Source organism: Cyprinodon tularosa, unplaced genomic scaffold (assembly GCF_016077235.1).
Source record: "Cyprinodon tularosa strain WSP-4 unplaced genomic scaffold, ASM1607723v1 ctg740, whole genome shotgun sequence".
Classification (NCBI taxonomy): domain Eukaryota; kingdom Metazoa; phylum Chordata; class Actinopteri; order Cyprinodontiformes; family Cyprinodontidae; genus Cyprinodon; species Cyprinodon tularosa.
This window is the reverse complement of record NW_024039497.1, coordinates 192226-211931: the sequence shown is the minus strand read 5'-3', so window position 1 is coordinate 211931 and position 19706 is coordinate 192226. Positions and strand designations below refer to the sequence as shown.

At 40.2% G+C, this 19706-nt stretch overlaps 1 protein-coding gene across 1 annotated transcript in view; it reads right to left on the bottom strand.

The window, feature by feature from the left end:
- The window catches only part of LOC119773074 (SH3 domain-containing protein 19-like), a 42696-nt gene that overhangs the window by 15363 nt on the left and 7627 nt on the right, over positions 1–19706 (bottom strand). The window contains exons 2-7 of the mRNA XM_038269889.1: positions 13659–13695; positions 4834–4874; positions 2570–2624; positions 1869–2004; positions 1551–1689; positions 301–1473 (exon numbers count right to left, since the gene is read on the bottom strand). Coding sequence (XP_038125817.1) covers positions 301–1473; positions 1551–1689; positions 1869–2004; positions 2570–2624; positions 4834–4874; positions 13659–13695 — 1581 coding nt within the window. The remainder of the gene's footprint in view (positions 1–300; positions 1474–1550; positions 1690–1868; positions 2005–2569; positions 2625–4833; positions 4875–13658; positions 13696–19706) is intronic.

Below are 19706 nucleotides of genomic sequence, written 5' to 3'. Positions count from 1 at the left end.
ATATGGAGAGTGAGCGAACTCAAGCAGCATCAAAAGACTCAAAGATACCGACAGGAGAAGCAGACCTTTTGCTTTAAAGTTATAAAGGGAAGGTTTTTGGAGTTTATTTTTATTTTTATCAAAAAATAATTTGATTGTTTTAATTTTAATCTGATTTTTGTTAGAAGTCTAAACGACTTCAAATCGTCTTCAGAACGCAAAACAAAATGTTCTTGGAAGGTAAAGATTAATCTATGATGAAAAACTGCAGATAAATATTAAGCAGATGCCTAAAAACAGTCGGTAAGTGTAAAATGTTACCTGTTTGGGTCACAGCGTCACCTCCGACCTCTTCAGAGCTCTTTTCCTGCTGTGAGGCTCCCAGGCTGGCTCTGGGGGCCACCGGGGGCCTGCGTGGCGCCCTGGGATTCGGTGGGGAGGAACCGGCGCTGATGGAGTGCGTTAGTTTGGGCGGAGGTGGCCGTGGGGCGGGGACAGGCGTACCTGATGGGAGAGGGTCTGTAGCAGTCTGTGGTTTGGCTGTGATGGAGGGCTTTAGTTCTGATCCCAGATCAGACTGTGTGGTTCTGGTTGATGACGGTTCCGCAGTAGTTTGGGTTTCAGGGTGAGATTCCACAGGGCAGACTTCAGGTGTTCCTGGCTTTCCCGATTCCCCTGCAACTCCTCCATCTTCCCAGAATGCCCTGCTGGAGGGTTTGGGAGCAGCTGGAAGGTTTTTGGGTTTTGGAGCGATGGCAGGTGGGATTGATTTGGCCGGTTGCCCCAGGAGACGAGGCCGTGGGCGAGGCTCAGGTCTTGTAGCGACTGAACCCTCAGTAATCACCGTATGGACACCTGCAGTGTCTCCACAGCCCCCATCGGCCACCTGCTGCTCAAACGCCTGAATCCTCGCTCTCAGAGTCGCCATGTCCTCGCCGTCCTCCTCCCCGCTCTCTGATTGGCTGTCCTCGCTGTGGGGATCAGGGAATCCCCAGTCGTCTGAGCTGAACGCCTCCAGCAGCTCCTGCAGATACGGCCCCTGGTTCCCCTCTGGGTTTGTGCGTCCGCCGGCTGCCCGGGCCGCTAAGGTGGCCAGACCGTCCTCACGCAGTTTAACCAAAGTCTGGACTTTAACCTCGTTGGCCGGCTGGCGACCTAGCCTAGTACGAGGGCGTGGCCTGGGGCGCTCCAATGGGACATGTGTGGACGCGTCAGGAGGAGGAGCCAGTTCCTCAGCAGGTAAACTCTGGTCCCACTGGTGGGTTTGACTCCCACAGGTCAGTAGTGAAGATAAATGCTGCTCACTGAGGGAGGCGGAGCATTGTGTGTGTGTGGAGGAGTGTGTTACAGGCAGAGGATGTGTGTTTGAGGTGACGCTGTTTGTCTCAGAGGAGCTAACAGCTGATTGGCTGGAGGTGATGTTGAGGTCATCTGTATCCGATGATCTGATGGTGCAGGGGGGAGGGGGGCGGGGCGGTCTCCCTGATCTTCTTTCTACGAGCAGGAACAGATTTTGCTTTTGTTACACAAAAACAAACCTATAAGAGCGACCAATCAGCTTTCTAGTTTACCGCGAGGATTGGGAGCAGGTCCTGGATCGGTCTGGGTGGCAATGGTCGTTCTAGAAACAGGCGGTGAGGAGGAGGCAGGAGGAAGGAGAACCTGCTCCTGTGTTTTCTCTCTTATCACTTCCTCGTAGGAAGGAGGAGGCTGAGGAAGGAAGGAAGGAAACGACGGTAAGAAATGAGCAAAGGGAAACTTTAAGATGAGGTTTTCCAAGTAGGTGGAACACAGAACTGATAGAGTCTAAATTCACTAGCAGGTCACAGTTAGATGGTTTCATCTTGATTGGAGGTGAAGGTTTTCGTGTCCAATCAAAGGAGTCTGACCTGAACAGCCGGAGCGATCGTGGGTCCCCAGATCTGCGCCGGTGGAGGAGGAGGAGGAGGGATTCCTCCAACAGCTCCTGGGAACCAGGATGTAGAGGGAAGCGGCTCCGCAGCCAAGATGGTGATCTCTGGTCGCCTAGCAACCAACAAGCAACAGGAAGTCAAATCAAAGATGTTCAAATCAAAGCGATTAGTCTGTATCTGTAGTCTGAATCAGATCAATTAAGAATAAATGCCTCAGACGGTAACATTAAAAACAAAAATGTACTTTTTTTTTTTTTTTACAAATGTATGCATAAAGAAATTAAACAATTCATCATTTCAGGTTCTGCTTAAAACAAAGTTAATAAAAAACCTGTTCTGTTCTTGTTTGATGATTCTAAAATGCTATCATCAGAATTTGTTCCCTATAAACTTCCCTAAAACTGAAAACCTTCTGCACCTCAAATGTAATTTCTTTTCAGGCTCAACGAAATCCTAAAAGGAGGTTCTAGATGATGCAGCTGAATTAATCCTAAATTCAAAAGCTGCTTATAGAAGTAATTGAATGAGTGAAAATGGGGACAGTTACAGATAAACTCAACATCTAAAACAAGCATAATAATTAATGATTGATAAACGTTTGAGTTTTAAATGCTGCTGGACATCAGCTTCAATGCATTTCCTTTTGCTGAGCGATAATTAATCATTGGTAGTTTTACCTCCTGTCTCTTTCTCTGTCTCTGGGCGTCTCTAAGACAGAGGTGGACCTTGATGCTGATGGGAAAGATGGCAAAAAAACAAAAAGTACCAATTAGATTAGATCAACAGATTAAACACAGACATAATTGCCTTCTGGATTTCTGAATGATGAAATCATTTTTGGGTTATCAGTAGATTAACCTGGATAATATGATGATAAAAACCAGTAGAATGCTTCAAATAATGGACCAATATCAGTTTAACATCATGCAAAACTTTAAAATAGCAAAGAAATGCTTTAAAATCTAAATCACATCTAAATAAACCGAACCAGGGTTGGTTTAGATGTTTTAAAGTGGCTCATACTCTAAGTAGGTCTGCTAATAAATGTTTTCTTCTTTTTTTTCCAATGCTACTAAAGATCTTTGTTTGTCTCCATCCAGATAGGAAGAGGTGAAGCTTTGCCAGAAACCTTTGGAGACAAACTTTATGCGTTTAAATAGTTTACTTGAAGTTAGAGATAATTTAACATAATGGAGTCTTATCTTCTTCTATTAGCTCTCTGCTAATAAATCAGATTCAAACAGCTGCTTTTTAGACTCTGCTACAGTAACAGAACATAAAGGCAGATGTCTGGCATTGTGGAAAAAAATAAGCTTTTAAACTTTGACTTTGCAGAGGGAAACACGTGGAGCATCTAAGATATTAAAAAAACCATCTTTTAGAGCCGCACAATGGGAATCTAAAGGTAAACCAAATGTAGAAAGGGTTTATATTTTACAGTGGGACAAATCAAAATGGAGGTCAAACTAGCTTTTATTACAAAAAAGGGTTAAAATTAGGTAAAAACTTCCAGACTTAGTTAGAATATATTTAAACAAACCTGAGCTCAGTTTAAACAGAATGTTAGTTTTAGTTTTAAATCTTTGCTGTAGAGTTTTAACAGCAGCTTAACTTAGTTACTAAGGTGTAAATTAACAGCAGCCAAGGTAAAGATGCATCGGTAAACTGGCACAAAATCAGCTCTGATCAAAACTCCTCCTTTAGGAAATGCACCAGAAAAAATACAACTAGGGTTGGGAATTAATAAGATTTTCACGATTTTCAATTCCCTTATCGATTCTGTGAAACTATTCGATTCCTTATCAATTCGCTGAACAATGAACTTGATAAGTGCATGGTGACATTTGTCTACCTTCGCCTGAGACATTCTATTTCTGCCTGCCTCAGTGAAAACAGAAGGCAGTGAACGGCAGCTGCCAGCCTCTGAGCCAGCCAGGCTACCCGTCTCGTCACAGTCATCTATATTTAATGGAGAAGGCATCCGTTTAATGAAAAAGCATTACTGTACAATTTCAGGAAATAAACTAATCTCCCCCTGATTTAAATGAACGAGCCTCACCTTTCTCTTGCTCTCTGAACTGCGGAGCAACTTCGCAGCATGTTTAACAACCCCAAAGAGAGGTACGAAATTGGTTTATTTCCAGAAATGGCATATTATTTACTATGAACCTCATTAAGCACAGCCAGTGATATAAAACGAACTACTTGCACAAGAGTTGCCTTCCATGCTGGTCGTAACTTTAGCTTCTGTCCGGAAGCATCAAAAACACGCCATTTGTTAAAATGTATGCCATTTTAACGGATGGCATACATTTTAACACTGACATTCGTTAAATTTATGCCAGGTGTTTTTGCATGTATTTCGTCCCACGGATGTAATTGCCACTTTGCAATGATTGCAAAGCGCCTTGTTACCACATTGCTCTTCCTTAAAATGAAGCCAGACTGTCGATCACTTTGACCGCTTCTGTTTTGCTGTTTTAGACTACCTGGTCACGTCGTACTTGCTTACTGAATGCTGTGTATGTAACTTGCATAAAATATGTGACATAAATCGCGCTGCCCAGAGCGCTAGGCTCTGGTGCTGCCTGGGACTTTTAAGAGAATCATTAAGCGAGCTGCTAAACGGTGCTGTGGCATTGGAACAGACGGAACCGGTTTTCGATTCCCATCCCTAGGTTTAACAGAACAATATATGAGGGCTTAGATAAATTCATGAGTTTTAAAAAGCTCAGATTTGATGCCTAAAAAGGAGAATTCTGCAAGTCATTCAGCCTCTAAATTATGGACTGAAACTAGAAATCTGTATCATCCCAAAAACCAAGAACAAATCAGTGCTTTTAATCCAAGTCAAACTTGAATTAATTTGTACTGATGCTTGTAGTCACAATTTATTATAATCTATACTCTTTATAGATCATGAAAAAAACATTTTACTTACTTCTCTTGATGACGGCTCTGATGGAGGAGAGAGGACCCTGGCTGCAGAGAGAGAAGAATATCATTATTTCACCTCTGCAATTACCATTTTCTCTCTCTTTCATCTTTTAAAGTACTTTCCATGCTTTTCAGAGGCAATATATACTGGTATCAAATTTAACAGTATTGTTATTTTATGAATTAACAGTTACAAAAAAATTATAGTAATAATCTTGATTTTTTTTTTTTTTTACAAAGATCACAATGTCTGGGTCAACCTTAATTCTCGAATACAATTTCAATAAGTTGATATTAAACAATCAGTATTGAAGTAGTGATGCAATACAACAAAAAATACTGAACGTTTACTATAAAATTAATTAAAAAAAAATAAAAATGTTTTTTTTCCCAAAATCAAAAGTTTGGTCGGGTTAGTGTCACCCTTCATCTGGTTTGTTGCCTAACAACAACTTTTAGCTTAGCTCTAATGTTAAAGGGGAGCTCACGCTGCCATAAAGCACAGCTCTGGGTCACATGACTCATTTACCCCATTCACGCTACCCTTGAAAAACCGAGACCGAGTCCAAGCTCGGATCAGTTAACCAGGCCAAGTTCGGTTCTGACGACCGTTGACACGTCACGCTATCTCGGTTCCTCGACTCCTCGCCTCCTAGTGACGATCTGCAGTATTACTGCCAGTATTAAAGGAGGAAATCAAGCAGTTGGTGGCGGTAATGCACCAAAAGTTGTTTGCCAACCGCCATAAACCACAAGAAGAAGAAGACGGAGGGAATCAAGCAAATCAAAATGGCGGCGCCCGTCACATTCAGAAAGTTATGCTTGATTATTATTGCTGTACTTCGGTGTTATTTAAAATGTGGCATGGAGAAGATTTCGATTGTTGTTTATAGTCGTTCTTCTTCTTCTGTTTTGTGTTGGTTGGCAAGCAACTTCCAGAGGGGCATTACCGCCAACTACTGGAATGGAGTGTGAATCGGGATGTGCGGCCAGACGGAGATGACGCGTTCTGCTCATGCGCTCTTGTTATCAGAGAACCGAGCCAGGGAAAAACCAAGCCGAGCCCACCTCTGGAACTGGTCTGCAGTTAGCGCGGTTCGGTTGTGTCTAGCTCGGTTCAGTTCAGTTTGCTTTCCATTTACACACAATAAGTTATCTCAGTTACTGAGCTCGGACCGGTCTCGGCACGGTTTTTCAAGGGTAGTGTAAATGGGGCAATTAAGAGAAGAATCCAAAACTTGCTTAATGAGGACAGTTTTAGAAAAGAGCAGCCCACAAAGAGCACCGATACACACCAAGTGCTAAATATTGACAAGAAAAGTTTTTAACTAAATGAGGCAATTACTAAAAACTGAGATGTCTGAGGATGTAGCGCTGGATTTATGAAGTGTGTAAGACAGCTGTAGGAATTTGAACTGTCAATAAATGCCTCCCCCCTCCTGAGGATAAAATAATGTGAATCGTTTTCAAGTGTTCTTATTTCTAATTCTACCAATGAGCTTCCACAATGCTATGTTCAAAAGTTAAGCAGTGATGTTTTAAACTTCCTCTGATCATTGAGATAAAACATCCTTTCTTCGACGTGTCACTAAAACTTTAATCTGATGTTTTTGGTTCGAAGGTAACTAAGGAGTCCCAGGTTCCGATGACACTCGGAAACAGAACCAAAGCTGCCAGGCTTTAAACGAAATCCTCTCTAAATCTGTTCCATCTGACAGCGTTTAATTTAAACCTATAAAGCCTGGATCATTACATAATTGACACTTTATTAGAGTTGTCATTGAACTTTTTGACGAATTACATCAATAAAAGGTTTGTATAACTTAAATAAGATAATTTATTTGCATCAAATTTGATACATACATCTCTCTATCATCTTTTAAACGTTTTCTGTCCCCTACATGCAACTTATTGTTCAAGTGAGGATTTTCAAGAATAAAAATATAACACTGATGATGTAGAGGTGTCAAAAACCCATGTATCAAATATGATACAATTGGCTTTAAAGGGTTAAACCTTTTAATTTAACTTCTTCCTAATAAAGAGGTTTACTTTGTGATTAAAATAAAAAAACAAAGTACCAAAACAAGCCTCATTGTGTTTAGATTTATAGAAATAATTTCCTCAATTATATTCCTCAAATAATTCCAATTAAGCACGCATACGTTTTTTTTTTTTTTTTTTTACCATATTCTAAGCAGTGTGTTTGGAGGAGTAAACATTTGTGTTACCACTCAGTGTTAGATGAAGATACAGTTTGTTAGAGCCATAGAAATAGAAAACTAGAGTGGAAAAACACAGAAACAATAACAGTAATTGCTCCACAGCTGCTGCGGCTGATTAGACGGCCGCACGTAGGTTATAAAAACTAATTCAACTATCATTTAAGGCTCTTCTTTATTCTTTGCCCTCGTTATCTGGTAAAAGTCTAGCATGATGATTGCTCTGATTAAGAGTTAAGTGTTAAAGTCTAGTTTGCTTGTTTTTTTCTTTGGAGTTATCCTTACAGGAAGTTTTATCTGTGAACATTTCTGGGGTTAAAGAAAAGGAGCCCGACTACAATCAGGGTGCAGTCACTTTAACATTATCCATTTATCCTTTCAATGCCTGAAGAATCTTCCTTTTATAAATTGATCTATACAGCATATCAATTAAATAGGTGACATAAAAAATAGAATATGGTTAATTCCTCAGTAGGAAGCTTTAGCTCATCAGCTCAGACATCTTGGATTAGCTCCTTGTTTTCCGAGTCAAATTCTGTTGCAAACTGTGTTTCTCTGTGTTGAATTTGGCAGATTGGTTTAAAGCCCTTTCTCCATTACATCATTCCTGGGTGTGAGTGTTGATGACTGACAGCAGAGCAGCTCGGGCAGAGGCCGACGTTAACCAGAAACACAGAGGCAGGAGGACAAATCAACTGTCAGTTCTGTGAATCTGATCCAAATTAGCACTTTTACAGCTTTGATTGTTAAAAATATAAATAGGGATTACATTTAGCCCAGACCTTTGTTCTCGTTATTAAAATACAGCTTACAGCAGATCAAATCCAAGTTTATGTATACAGCACATATAACGATCCAGATGTTGCTCAGAGTGCTTTACATATTAATATCAGAGCAAGAAGTTTAGACGAGATAAATGCAAAAAAATTTAAAGCAAGAAAATACATGAGAGAAACCAAGAAAACCTGTCATCAATAAAAACATAAGGACTTAAAAGTCAGAAATAGAGATGCATCCTAAGTAGCAAAAGTAGGAAATGCCTTTTTTTTAAAGAACCTTCTAGAAATAAAATCAAGGGTCTAATGTGTTTGCACCAGACATGTTCACAAGTCATTTTTTGCAAGTCCAAGTCAAGTCTCAAGTCTTGAGAGCTCAAGTCCAAGTCAAGTCTCAAGTCTTGAGAAGGCCCGTCGCAATAATCAATTAATCGCACAAAAAATTCTAATCACTTGATTAATTAAAAAAAGTGCAATAATTTATCGTGCTTGCTTGTTTCTCCTTGTGTTTTCATCTCTGTCACTGAGACGGTATAGCTTAAAGGTCGCTATTATATCTATGGAATGATCATTATCTTGAACTGCTAAATGAAAAATACAATTAAAAAAAGCACACACGCAAAAAATTTTTCCAGATAAATTTTGCATTTGTAGTTTTTAAAAAAAAAAAAAAACTATTTTCTTACAGTATTTACCTGACGTTTATGGTTACAACTTTTTCTAGTTTTAGCAGTAAATGTCTGCTCTTTTATTTTTAAGTGAAAATGAGGACTGTGGGGAAAAAACAATCACAATCCTGCCTTTTATTAATACATATGAGGTTAGCAACTACAAGAGATAAAGAAAAACCCTAAACAAATAGCAGGACAATAACAATACTTTTATAACAGAACGATTGTGGCAATAACTTTTTGTAACTTAATGACTTGGCGGGCAGTATTTTCAATTCAATTCAGTTTATTTATTTAGCGCCAATTTACAACATTATTCACAACATATTTCTCCTCTACCACTGCCATGAAGCTTTTAAAGCTGGGCTTGTCGATCAAAAACAAGGGGAGGTTGCATGAAATAATAAGGTCCTGAATTATTGCCTTATGTCTGTGATGTCCCTGGCTGTACACCTGCACTGCACTGTGGCTGATAAAATTAGATGTGTTGGACCAAGCATCGTGTATTTTTTTTCTAAAGAAGCTGCAGTTTGCTGCTCTTTTATTCCCGCCTTATGTAAAGTTTTTGTAGTCAAAGGTTATTATGAACGGTGGGACCGAAACAGGGGGGGGTAATCATCGCTTCCATACCTGTATGGGTTGCATGCATGCATGCGCACAGGCATATATGTCACGTACTATTGCCTCAGTGACGTCAGTGTGTTGCACAGGGAAAAATATGATTTATGGTTTTCTTTCATTTAACTGTTAGTTTTATGCTTTGCATGTTTGGAGAGGAAGGTATGATTTGTTTTTCTTTGTATTTTCTTCTTGAGCTTTGCAGGTTTTGATGTTTCTTTTTTATATGATTGTTTTCCTTTATTTTAGACTTTTGAATTTGTCCTGCATGTTGGGTTGCTTGTTTTGGTTTGTTTTTCCCTTGTGACAATCCATGCGCACTGGACTGAAGTAGTTGTCTGAGGAGGCGGAGTGCATTAATTGCGCTGCGTAATTGCTGCGCTCAGGTGTGAGCGGGGGCTGATTAAAGCCGACATAAAAGGAGTCTGAAGGAAAGGAGAAGGAGAACGGAATCTGCAGGTGACAGAGACGGACGCGCCTGTAAGTAGCGCTCCCCCTCGCTTAAAGCATAAACAGGAATATATCTTCCGACGGGGTTTTGGCGCGTGGATGCTGGCGTTCTCCTTGCTTCTCTTTTTAGCTGGATCGGTCTGGAAAGGGGTGTGGCACGCCAGGGAGTGGGACAGTGCCGGAGCCCGCAGAGTCAGCTGTGGATCAGCCAGTGGGTGCTCCAGGCCGATCACTCGCACCAGAAGCAGCATAACAAGCGGAGCCCAACTTCCAGCCTCTGATTTTTAAGGAAAACTCTTGAATTTTAGGTTTTATCAGGAGAAGAAAAGGACTGTTTTATTATGCCACTTTTGCTGTGGCTTGTATAAATAAAACACTTGAACTTGAGTGCTTCACGGTTTGGGTCTTTGAGTTGTTTGCTCCCCCTTGTGTCAAAGACTGAGTGTGGGGCCATACTGGCCACAAGTGCTACTTTTTTTTTTTTTTTACCTCTTCTGTGTGCGGGTACTGTAAGGCGAGCGGCGATCAGTCAAGTTAGTAAAACAAAAAACACTTGAATAAGTGTTTTTACACTGGGATAAAATATTGTTCACAAGTCGGAAATCACGAGTCTCAGTCGAGTCTGAAGTCATTAAATATGCGACTTAAGTGCGACTCGAGTACGAGTCACAAACTCGAGTCCCCATCTCTGGTTTGCACCAAAGACAAAATGTTCTACAAAAAGTAAATTCTGCTAAAACACCATGTTCACCGAGTTCATAGGTTTGATACATACTTGTTGAAAACAACTATGTGATCATTTCTAGTGTTTACACAAAGTTAAATGTTCAAGGAACTACTTTTCATTGGGAAGTATTTCATCTGGGTAGAACTCTGGGTAGCGAGCTAATTTATAGCATGTAAAAGTTTTAGGACTCTTCTTCTTAAAGGAATTGGAACCAATAGGAACTGGAATTGAAACAAGGAATTGGAATTATTTTAATTAAAACGATTGGCCTAATCTACTGAAAAGTATTCAATCACAGCCTGTTTACTTTCTCAGGTTAGTTTCTCAAACTAAGGCTGAAACAATTAATCAGATTCATAGTTATTAATCAGTTATTGAAATAATCATGAACTAATTTTGTAATCAATTCATTGTTAGCATTTTAGAGTATAGAGACTCTAAAATATGCCTTTAGCTGAAAGAGTAACTCAACTCAAGCAGCAAATATAGCAAAATTGTAAAAGAAAATGTGCAAACATTTGACATCTAAGATATAAATCTTTGTCATCTGTCAATATTCTCTATCCTGAACTCCTCAAGTGGAAAAGCTTTATTTTCCTGCGATGGACTGGCGACCTATCCAGGGTGTACCCCGCCTCTCACCCATAGACTGTCACAGAGACAGGCACTGGCCCCATTGCTACCCAGACAGAATAAACGAGAGAAGATGGACGGATGTCTGCTTATCAAATCTATCCATCCATGTTCTTCCGCTTATCCGGGGTCGGGTCGTGGGTGTAACAGCTTCAGTAGGGAGGCCCAGTCCTCCCTCTCCCCAGTCACTTGGGCCAGCTCCTCTTGAGGAATCCCAAGGTGCTCCCAGGCCAGCCGAGAAACTTATACCCCGTTTACACTACCCTTAAAAAACTGAGCCGAGACCGGTCCGAGCTCAGTAACTGAGATAACTTGTCGTGTGTGAACGGAAACAACCTGAACTGAACCGAGATAGACATAACCGGACCGCGCTAACTGCAGACCAGTTCCCGAGGTGGGTTCGGCTCGGTTTTTTCCTGGCTCGGTTCTCTAATAACAAGAGCGCATGAGCAGAACGCGTCATCGCCGACTGGCTGAACATGCCGATTCACACTCCATTCCAGAAAGTCGGCTTCCCAAAAGCCGAATTTCTCAAGTACATCCGCGCAAGGTTGCCGTCTTCGCCTGACCCACCGCAAACACGGAAGTACAGCAATAATAATCAAGCATAACTTTCTGAATGTGACGGGCGCCGCCATTTTGATTTGCTTGATTCCCTCCTCCTTCGTCTTCTTCTTCTTGGGTTTTACGGCGGTTGACAAACAGCGTTTGGTGCATTACCGCCACCAGCTGCTTGAGTCCCTCCTTCAATCCTAGCAGTAATACCGCACATCGTCACTAGGAGGCGAGGAGTCGAGGAGTCGAGATAACCGAGATAAGTGTGACGTGTGAACGGTCGTCAAAACTGAGCTTGGCCTGGTTATCGATCCAAGCTCGGACCGGTCTCGGCCTGGATCGGTTTTTCAAGGGTAGTGTAAATGGGGCTATAGTCCCTCCATATCCTGGCTCTTCCCCTGGGCCTCCTCCTGGTTGGACATGCCTGGAACACCTCACCAGGGAGAAGTCCAGGAGGCATCCTAACCAGATGCCCGAGCCACCTCAACTGGCTCCTCTTGATGTGGAGGAGCAGCGGCTCTACTCTGAATCCTCCCTGGATGACTGAGCTCCCCATCCTATCTCTAAGGGAGAGCCCAGACACACTACGGAGAAAACTAATTTCAGCCACTTGTATCCGGGATCTCATTCTTTCGGTCATGACCCAAAGCTCATGACCATAGATGAGGGTAAGAACGTAGATCGACCGGTAAATCGAGAGCTTTGCTTTTTGGCTCAGCTCTCTCTTCACCACAACAGACCAGTACACAGCAGACGCCACACTAATCCGCCTATCCATCTCCCGCCCCATCTTCCCCTCATTTGTGAACAAGACCCCAAGATACTTAAACTCCTCCACTAGGGGCAGTAAATCCTCCCCAACCGGTAGAAGGCACTCTACTCCGGCTCAAGACCATGGTCTCAGATTTGGATTTGATCCTCATCCCGGCTGCTTCACACTCTGCAGCGAACAGCTCCAGTGAGAGCTGTAGATCACGCCCTGATGAAGCCAATAGAACCACATCATCCACGAATAACAGAGACCCAATCCTAAGGCCACCAAGACAGATCCCCTCAACACCTTGGCTGCACCTAGAAATTCTGTCCTTAAACTCATGTGGGCAACGACAGTGAGACCTGGGGAGGCGTGGTTGGAAGGAATGGCCCACCTGACCTGTACTCGAGTGGTGCTAATCAAATATGAAACAAAATACGTATTCAATGTTGTCCATTCATTTTACAGTATCAAAGAATATAGATTGTAAAGAAATTTCAATTCCCGAGCAGAGATCCCTGAGGTCCTCCGTATTTAACTCTAGAATGAGACCAGAGACAACTGCAAAAAAGAGATGGGAGGTGAGGTTTGACATAAACCAAAGAAGGGAATCACCATCATAAAAAAAAACTATTCTTTTAAATGTATTTTGCTTAAAGTAAAGATTCTATCTTAGGAATAGATTAAAACTAAACTACAACCTAATGCTTCTGATCTCTGCATTGACATCATGGCACAGCATTTGTAATCAAAACCACATTTACTTGATTATAATAGCTTTATGATGCCATTTAAACTTCTGAGTCATCCTCTGTGGGGGTTTTATGTTGTGCTGCAATGGGACTGCACTCAAAGCTGTCTTTGTTTTGCAGTTTTAAACATGTGTTTTGCTGAAGGTCAGGAGCTGAAAGCAATAACAGCAGTGCCAGCCTCTGATGAAGAGTGGGAAACCTCATTAACATGAATTAACATTAAAACTAAACATGGCCGAATCAGAGAGGTTTAGGTGATTCAACACCTGCTGCTGCTGGGTCATGTTTCTCTGTTTTTGATGAATAAACTCCAGATCCTTAAACCCGATGACTTCTACAGGTCGCCATGCCAACCAGCCAACAGGGTAAATACTTTGGGGAGTGTGTAAGAAGCAGAGACCAAAGGGGAGGAAAGTTAAAACGTGGAAGTCAGTAAGAGAACAGAAGAAATGTGCCTGAGCCGCAGTTAAACAGCAGGATGAGTTTAAACCGCATTCAAATCTCTCCTGAACATCTGAAGAGGTTTTCCTTTGTTCTATTTAAGCCAAATAACCCTTGCATTCGATTAAAGCAACTGTCAAAGTTCAAAAGGATTCAACATCAAATGCTCCTCCTTGGACCAACCCGCCTTCCCCATGTGGGGGAAATAAAAAGAAAAGAAAAAAGGTTACCTGTGGCGATGCTCTGGCTTACGTCTGTCAGGCCGACCTGAGGAGAAGCAGAAAAACAATCGGTTTAGCAGCAATCTGAGATAATAAAGCTGCGCTTCCATATCCTGATGAAGAACTCAATTAGAATGAGGCAACACCTCCTAGATTCTCCTCTTACTCCTATTCAAAATGATGTGTCACCGCTCTCTCTGAGGTTTAGCATAGTCTGAAAATATACATTAGCTGTTTAAAGGTCAGCGAAAAACAATCTAACTGGATCAATATACGAGCAGGAAGCAGATGGTGACCTTGCATAGACTATAAAAACATGGCATCCATGAGGCCTGGTTTCTGCACTGACTGATGGTGTCATCACACCTCTGATTGCATGTATAGACCTGCTCTTAGAAGAGGAAGAAAAAGTTAAACTTACAGATTCCGCTTTCATTACGGGCCATTGACTGATTGATTGATTTTATTGATCTCACAGTGGAGAAATTTACTCCTTACATCAGCTCAAATAGTCAAAGGAGAAGGTGTTAAAGGAAGAAAAAGGTGCATGGATATATACAGTACATACAGTGCATCCACATATGACAGCTTTTTATTTTTATTTTTTTTAATAGTAGGATCATTTTACAAGGTTAATGCACATGTGATTACATGGGTATTTATATATATATATATATATATATATATATATATATATATATATATATATATATATATATATATATATATATATATATATATTAGGGATGAGACGATTTATGAAAACCGTCGGTTCGACTGCCTCGGTTCAGTTCGTGTGTGTTTCGTTCGGTTCATGCGATGCTCCTTTTTCTCATAGAGGAAGCGATTACACTCCAGAGCAGAAGGTGGCGGTACTGCGACCAAAGCCAACCGCCAGTAGTAAACAAGAAGAAGAAGCGAAGCAGCCGGGTGTAGCAGGGAAAAAAATCTGTTGTGTCGGACTGGCGAGTGGCAAAGAACTGGAGTTGGAAGACGCGCCAACAGCACTTTATAGGTCTCCCACCTGATTTAAAACACCTAAACACACTGCATGTTGTCCAACAGCAGTGTCTAACTTCACTTCAGCCGCTTCTCCTGTTTTTACGGTAAAGCCCTCCAGAACGCCCAGGACCCGGCTACGTGTGATACAAGTTAGCCAATGGGCTGCTGTCAGTCTGGGTTGCTGCTGATGCTACTTTTAGACACAGCAGGCAAACCTGTGGCAAGTCGGGCGATGGGAAAGAAGAAGAAGATGATGAGAAAGTGAAAGAAAGTTGGGACTGCAGGAAGAACCGCAGTGAACTGGTGAAAGAAAAGTGAAATGGTGCTCAAAGATGACCCTGAACATTTTGAGTATGTTTGGCTCAACCTGTTGCTGTGAAGCAGGATTCTCCACCATGAAGAGAATCAAAATTCAATATGGATCCAGGCTTATAATGAGCACCTGGATATGTGCTTTAGAATGGCTTTGTCTCCATTCAAACCAGGTTTAAAGCCTTGCAGGCCAGCATAAAGCCCACTGCTCTCATTAAGACAGAAAAAAAATAACAATCAGTTCAGGTGTTAAACATGTGAATTTGGTAATTGTCTATATACCAAACTGAACGACTGTTGTTCTCTACTTGAAAATACTTTAAATTTTAAAATGGAAAGATGTTTTTTTTATTTAAAAATTCAAATGCATAAAAACCTCATTTGATTTCAGTGTTAAATTCTCTTTAAAGTATTATAATTAAAAATGTCTCTGGACCTTTACTGGTTGATGATTTTCTTTATTAGGACCCTGCTGATTTTTAACTGGTTACCCCTGCTTTAGTGTGTGAACTGTTAGGCAGCAATGACAGGATAAAGATCAGACTTCTATCCTGAACTTATCCTTATACTGGCTCCATCTACAAGCATGATGATCCACAATATTGCAAATATGAACGAGATGCAGAAATCTGGATCAATTTAAGTAAAACAAGCCTGTTACTCTAGTCTCCAGATATTCTTATGCGTCCTTGATGCTCCGTAGAAAAGTGATGAGGTCATCTAAACTTATTTCCCACAGATTGAATCACAGCTTTTGATCTGCCCACTCTGCGCTGAAGCTTCAACAGACACCATCTTTTTTTCTCCTCCTTAACTTCATAAACTAACACTTTTTACATTTTATTTCTTTAAACAAGCCCAAAAGAATAAACATTTTAATTATTTTCTGAGAGAAGAGCTTTTATAGAAGGGCTTTAATGTGAAAATGGCACTGAAACTTTACCTGGATGATTGTCTGAGCTACACAATTAAACTAGGTGGTATATTTAGGTTACAGTATCAGAATAAAGCAGTCTTTTCATTTGTTATGGAAACTTTTTCTGTGAGCAGCTGACATGGAGCGAGGAGGTCAGATAAAAGTCCAACCTAACAACCAAAGGAAGAGTCTGTCACATCCTTTAGATAAAACTGTCAGCTCCAAGTTGACAAAGGATCCAGAAAAACAAAGAACTATTTACTAGTTTCAGCTGAAGCTCCTGCAGTTTCATCATTTAAGTTAAAGAGAAACATAAAAACTAGGAGACTTTCCTGTGTGGATTTGAGTTTTTCCATTTCCTACCTCCTTTCCTTTGTTTTCTTCCCAGTCCAAACCGTAAACCAGCTAAGCTTGATCTGCTTTAGATTCAAACACAGCTAAACATTTGCTTCTTCAAAATGTAACTTTGATCCTTACTTTTCTTCTTCTGCCATCTATAAAGTCAGAAATTAATCTCCTCACTCCCCTCTCTGCTTCTCCTCGACTTCTTTTGGTCCCTGAAACTCTAACCGGACCGTCCCTCAGCTCAGGCAGGCTCCCTGATTGGTGGAGAGCTTCCAGGAAGTGAGGCTCTGATTGGCTGCAGCAGGATTCTGCAGGAGTCATCAGTGCTTTAACATTTCCAGATGTTAGCTTTGAGCTGGAGCCACGCTCTAACATGCAGACCAGCAACGCTGCACATTTCTAGTCCGCGCTCGTCATCGGGACAGTTTCTGTTTTCCCTCAAGGAGGTCAGAGGTCAAGGGTTAAAGTGGAATGATGTGATTTTTTTTTTTTTCTCAGAAAAAGAAAAAAGGAAAACTGAAATCTCTTTAAAAGGTTGTCCAACAGATGTATCCTGAAACAAAATTAAGAATTTCTAATCGAATATCCAAGATGATGCATCTCTGCAAGTCAATGAAAGCTTATTTTAAAGCTTAAAAATTATTTTCAAACACAGAAAATTTGGTATAAAAAAGTAGAATAATAGAGATATTGATTTTAATGAAAACATTTCAGACAAATTCAATCCAGAAAGGAGTAAACTTAAAGCCTCCACTGTTTTTTCCTTGGACCTTGCAAAATAAAACACCCACATGTGACATTTATCACCTCACAGACACTAAGAAGGTTTGTGGGAAAAACAGGCATGAATGTTTAACTTTTAAAAAGCAGGGAATGGGTCAAAAACTGACGACATTTTTCTGATAACACGGAGGGAAAAGGAAGATCTGGCCTAAATTTGCAATGATCATTTAAACCGTTTTCATTAAGCTTCATCTGCCAGAGCAAAAAGAAACAACAACAACAACCCCCCCTTAAAGAGCAGAAATGAAAAGTCTCCAGATGCTAGAAAAATTAATAACAGATTGAGGCAGGTCCTCTGAGAGTAGAGCGACAAAGCTGGAGCTCTGCACACAAATAGTAACATTGGTTAGCATTAGCTTAGCAGGGAATCAATTCATCTTGTTCACAAATTATGTTTCCTTATTTATTGTTTAATTGTCTTTACAGCTGGGTATTTTTGGCCAAAGTCCTGAATCGATTAAATTTTAATTCATACAGTTCTAAATCGATTCAATCTGTTTTTACAATAATGAAAGTGGTTTAATAGTGTTTCAAAATGCTCATGTATTTTTTTTCCTGTCATATAAAATACAAAGTGCAAACTTGTAAATCAGATATTTTAAACTTAAGATGTGAACAAAACTGCCTCAAAAGTGCAAACTTGTTTGTGAAAAGTGAAAAAGTGAAGCCTCACACGAGCAACCAGACGTGACACAGCAGACATGCATGAGCTGCATTATCTTCGCTGCACAAACCATATTTGCAGCATTGTCTGTAACAACTACAGGGTGTCTGCTGGTCAGCCCCCATTTGTTAATGTCTTCAGTCAAACTATTGGCTATATTTGCAGCTGTCTGGCTTGAAGTCATCTTGGTGGCCTGTAGCACGAGATGCGAGGCGCCACTCATTATCAATGTAGTGGGAAGTCACCTTAATGTCACATATCCAGCACATTATCTTTAGTTATTTTTAAATCCAAAATGTTTCCAGACATCAGACTTCAGTTGGGACAGCTTGCTGAGCGGTGTGTTATTGGGGTCGGCATTTGCACACGTCTGCTCATTTGAATGAGAGCTTCAATATAAAACTAATCTATCTCATTCTCTACACATTTATTTTGCAAAAATGTAAACGAATCGATCGAAAATCGATTTTTTTACCCAGCCCTAATTGTCTTGTTAAATATTTTCAGTTAAAGCAAAGGAAAGCGCTGATTTGAGAATGCGATGATGGAAGCTGAGGATGGTATAATTGAGCTCATGAGAAACACAGTGTAAAGTAGAGATGGATCGATGTGTCGGTCTAATCATATTTTTGGTCACTATTAGTGTTTTTCGGGGGTATCAGCCAATGAAAGCATGCATTGGCCCCTTTACTGGTGTATTCAGCTATCATGTCTTACTGTAAGATCATGTGACGTGTCTATACAGGGCTTTTTTTGCTCATTAGACCCAGACTGATACAGAGCATTGTAATTTCTTTTAGTATTTCTGTCAAAGCTCTCCTCATGCAAAAACTATAAATATAAATGTATAAATGTCACATATTTTAACTTGTTTTCTCTTCCGTCTGATCATCACCTTTACTGCGTTTCTAAGAACAGTGAAAGTTAATCTTCAACCTAACTTTATTACCGGGTGACTTCTGTCAAAATGAACCAGGAAAAAAAATTTGATGCAACATTAATCGAATGATCAAATAATCTGGGAATGATATTTCTGTTAATATGTCGCCTTTTTATTGATCAAGTGTAATTATTATTTAATAAACTGTAAACATGAAAGCCCTTGCTCCATTTCCTTTATTTAAAAGGTCGGAAAGAACATCAGAAAAATTAGTGAACATAAAGTTCTTATTATAGCATCAAAGGTTATGTCCGTTTGTCTCCTACACAGATATCTTCAGCGATATTAAACCTTTGTCATAAATACACCATGTGTACAAAAAATAATCTAACTTTCCAGTTCATTGGTAATACAAAATGCTGCAGATTAAAGTGAATATTAAGCGTTTTTTTCATTTAATAAATCTAAATATATTATTCTCTGAATCAGAGCGAACACTGAAAGACTAAAACTGATACAATTACAACATCATTTATAAAGACAATGAAGAAAACATCTAAGTCGGGTTTTTGCAAATCAGAGCAGCTGTAGCTGTCCATCTCATCCAGCTGCGGAAACACAGATTATCCTAATTAAATCTACATAGATGACACTACACTTATCACATTTGTATCTTGTTTTATAGCTCTATAATAACCGTGTGTAATAGTCTTTATCCCCACTGCTAATGTCTGCTTCCTGTGCTGACGGTCTAATGTCCATCCTTTTCTGTGATTCAACAAAGCAGACCCCTAATGCTGCTTTTTTTTTTTTTTTTACTATTTATGTTCTAAACACACTTTTTTAAAGCTTTAGCAATGCAAACAAAAGCATAAATGACAAAAATGTTAAAAGGTATTTAAAAAAACACAGAAGTAATGACGATTAAAATCAATGTGTGGTTATTATAAATGCTGCGTTTAAAGGATTATTTTGCTAAATCGATTAATCTGTAATTTTTTTTCCGATTAATAATAAGATTCAATTCAATTCAGTTTATTTATATAGCGGCAATTAACAACATGTCATCTCAAGTCACTTTACAGAGACAATTCAACCAGATAGCAATTAGGGATTCAGGGTTAGGGTGGACGTTCGGCTACAGTAAGCTTGTAT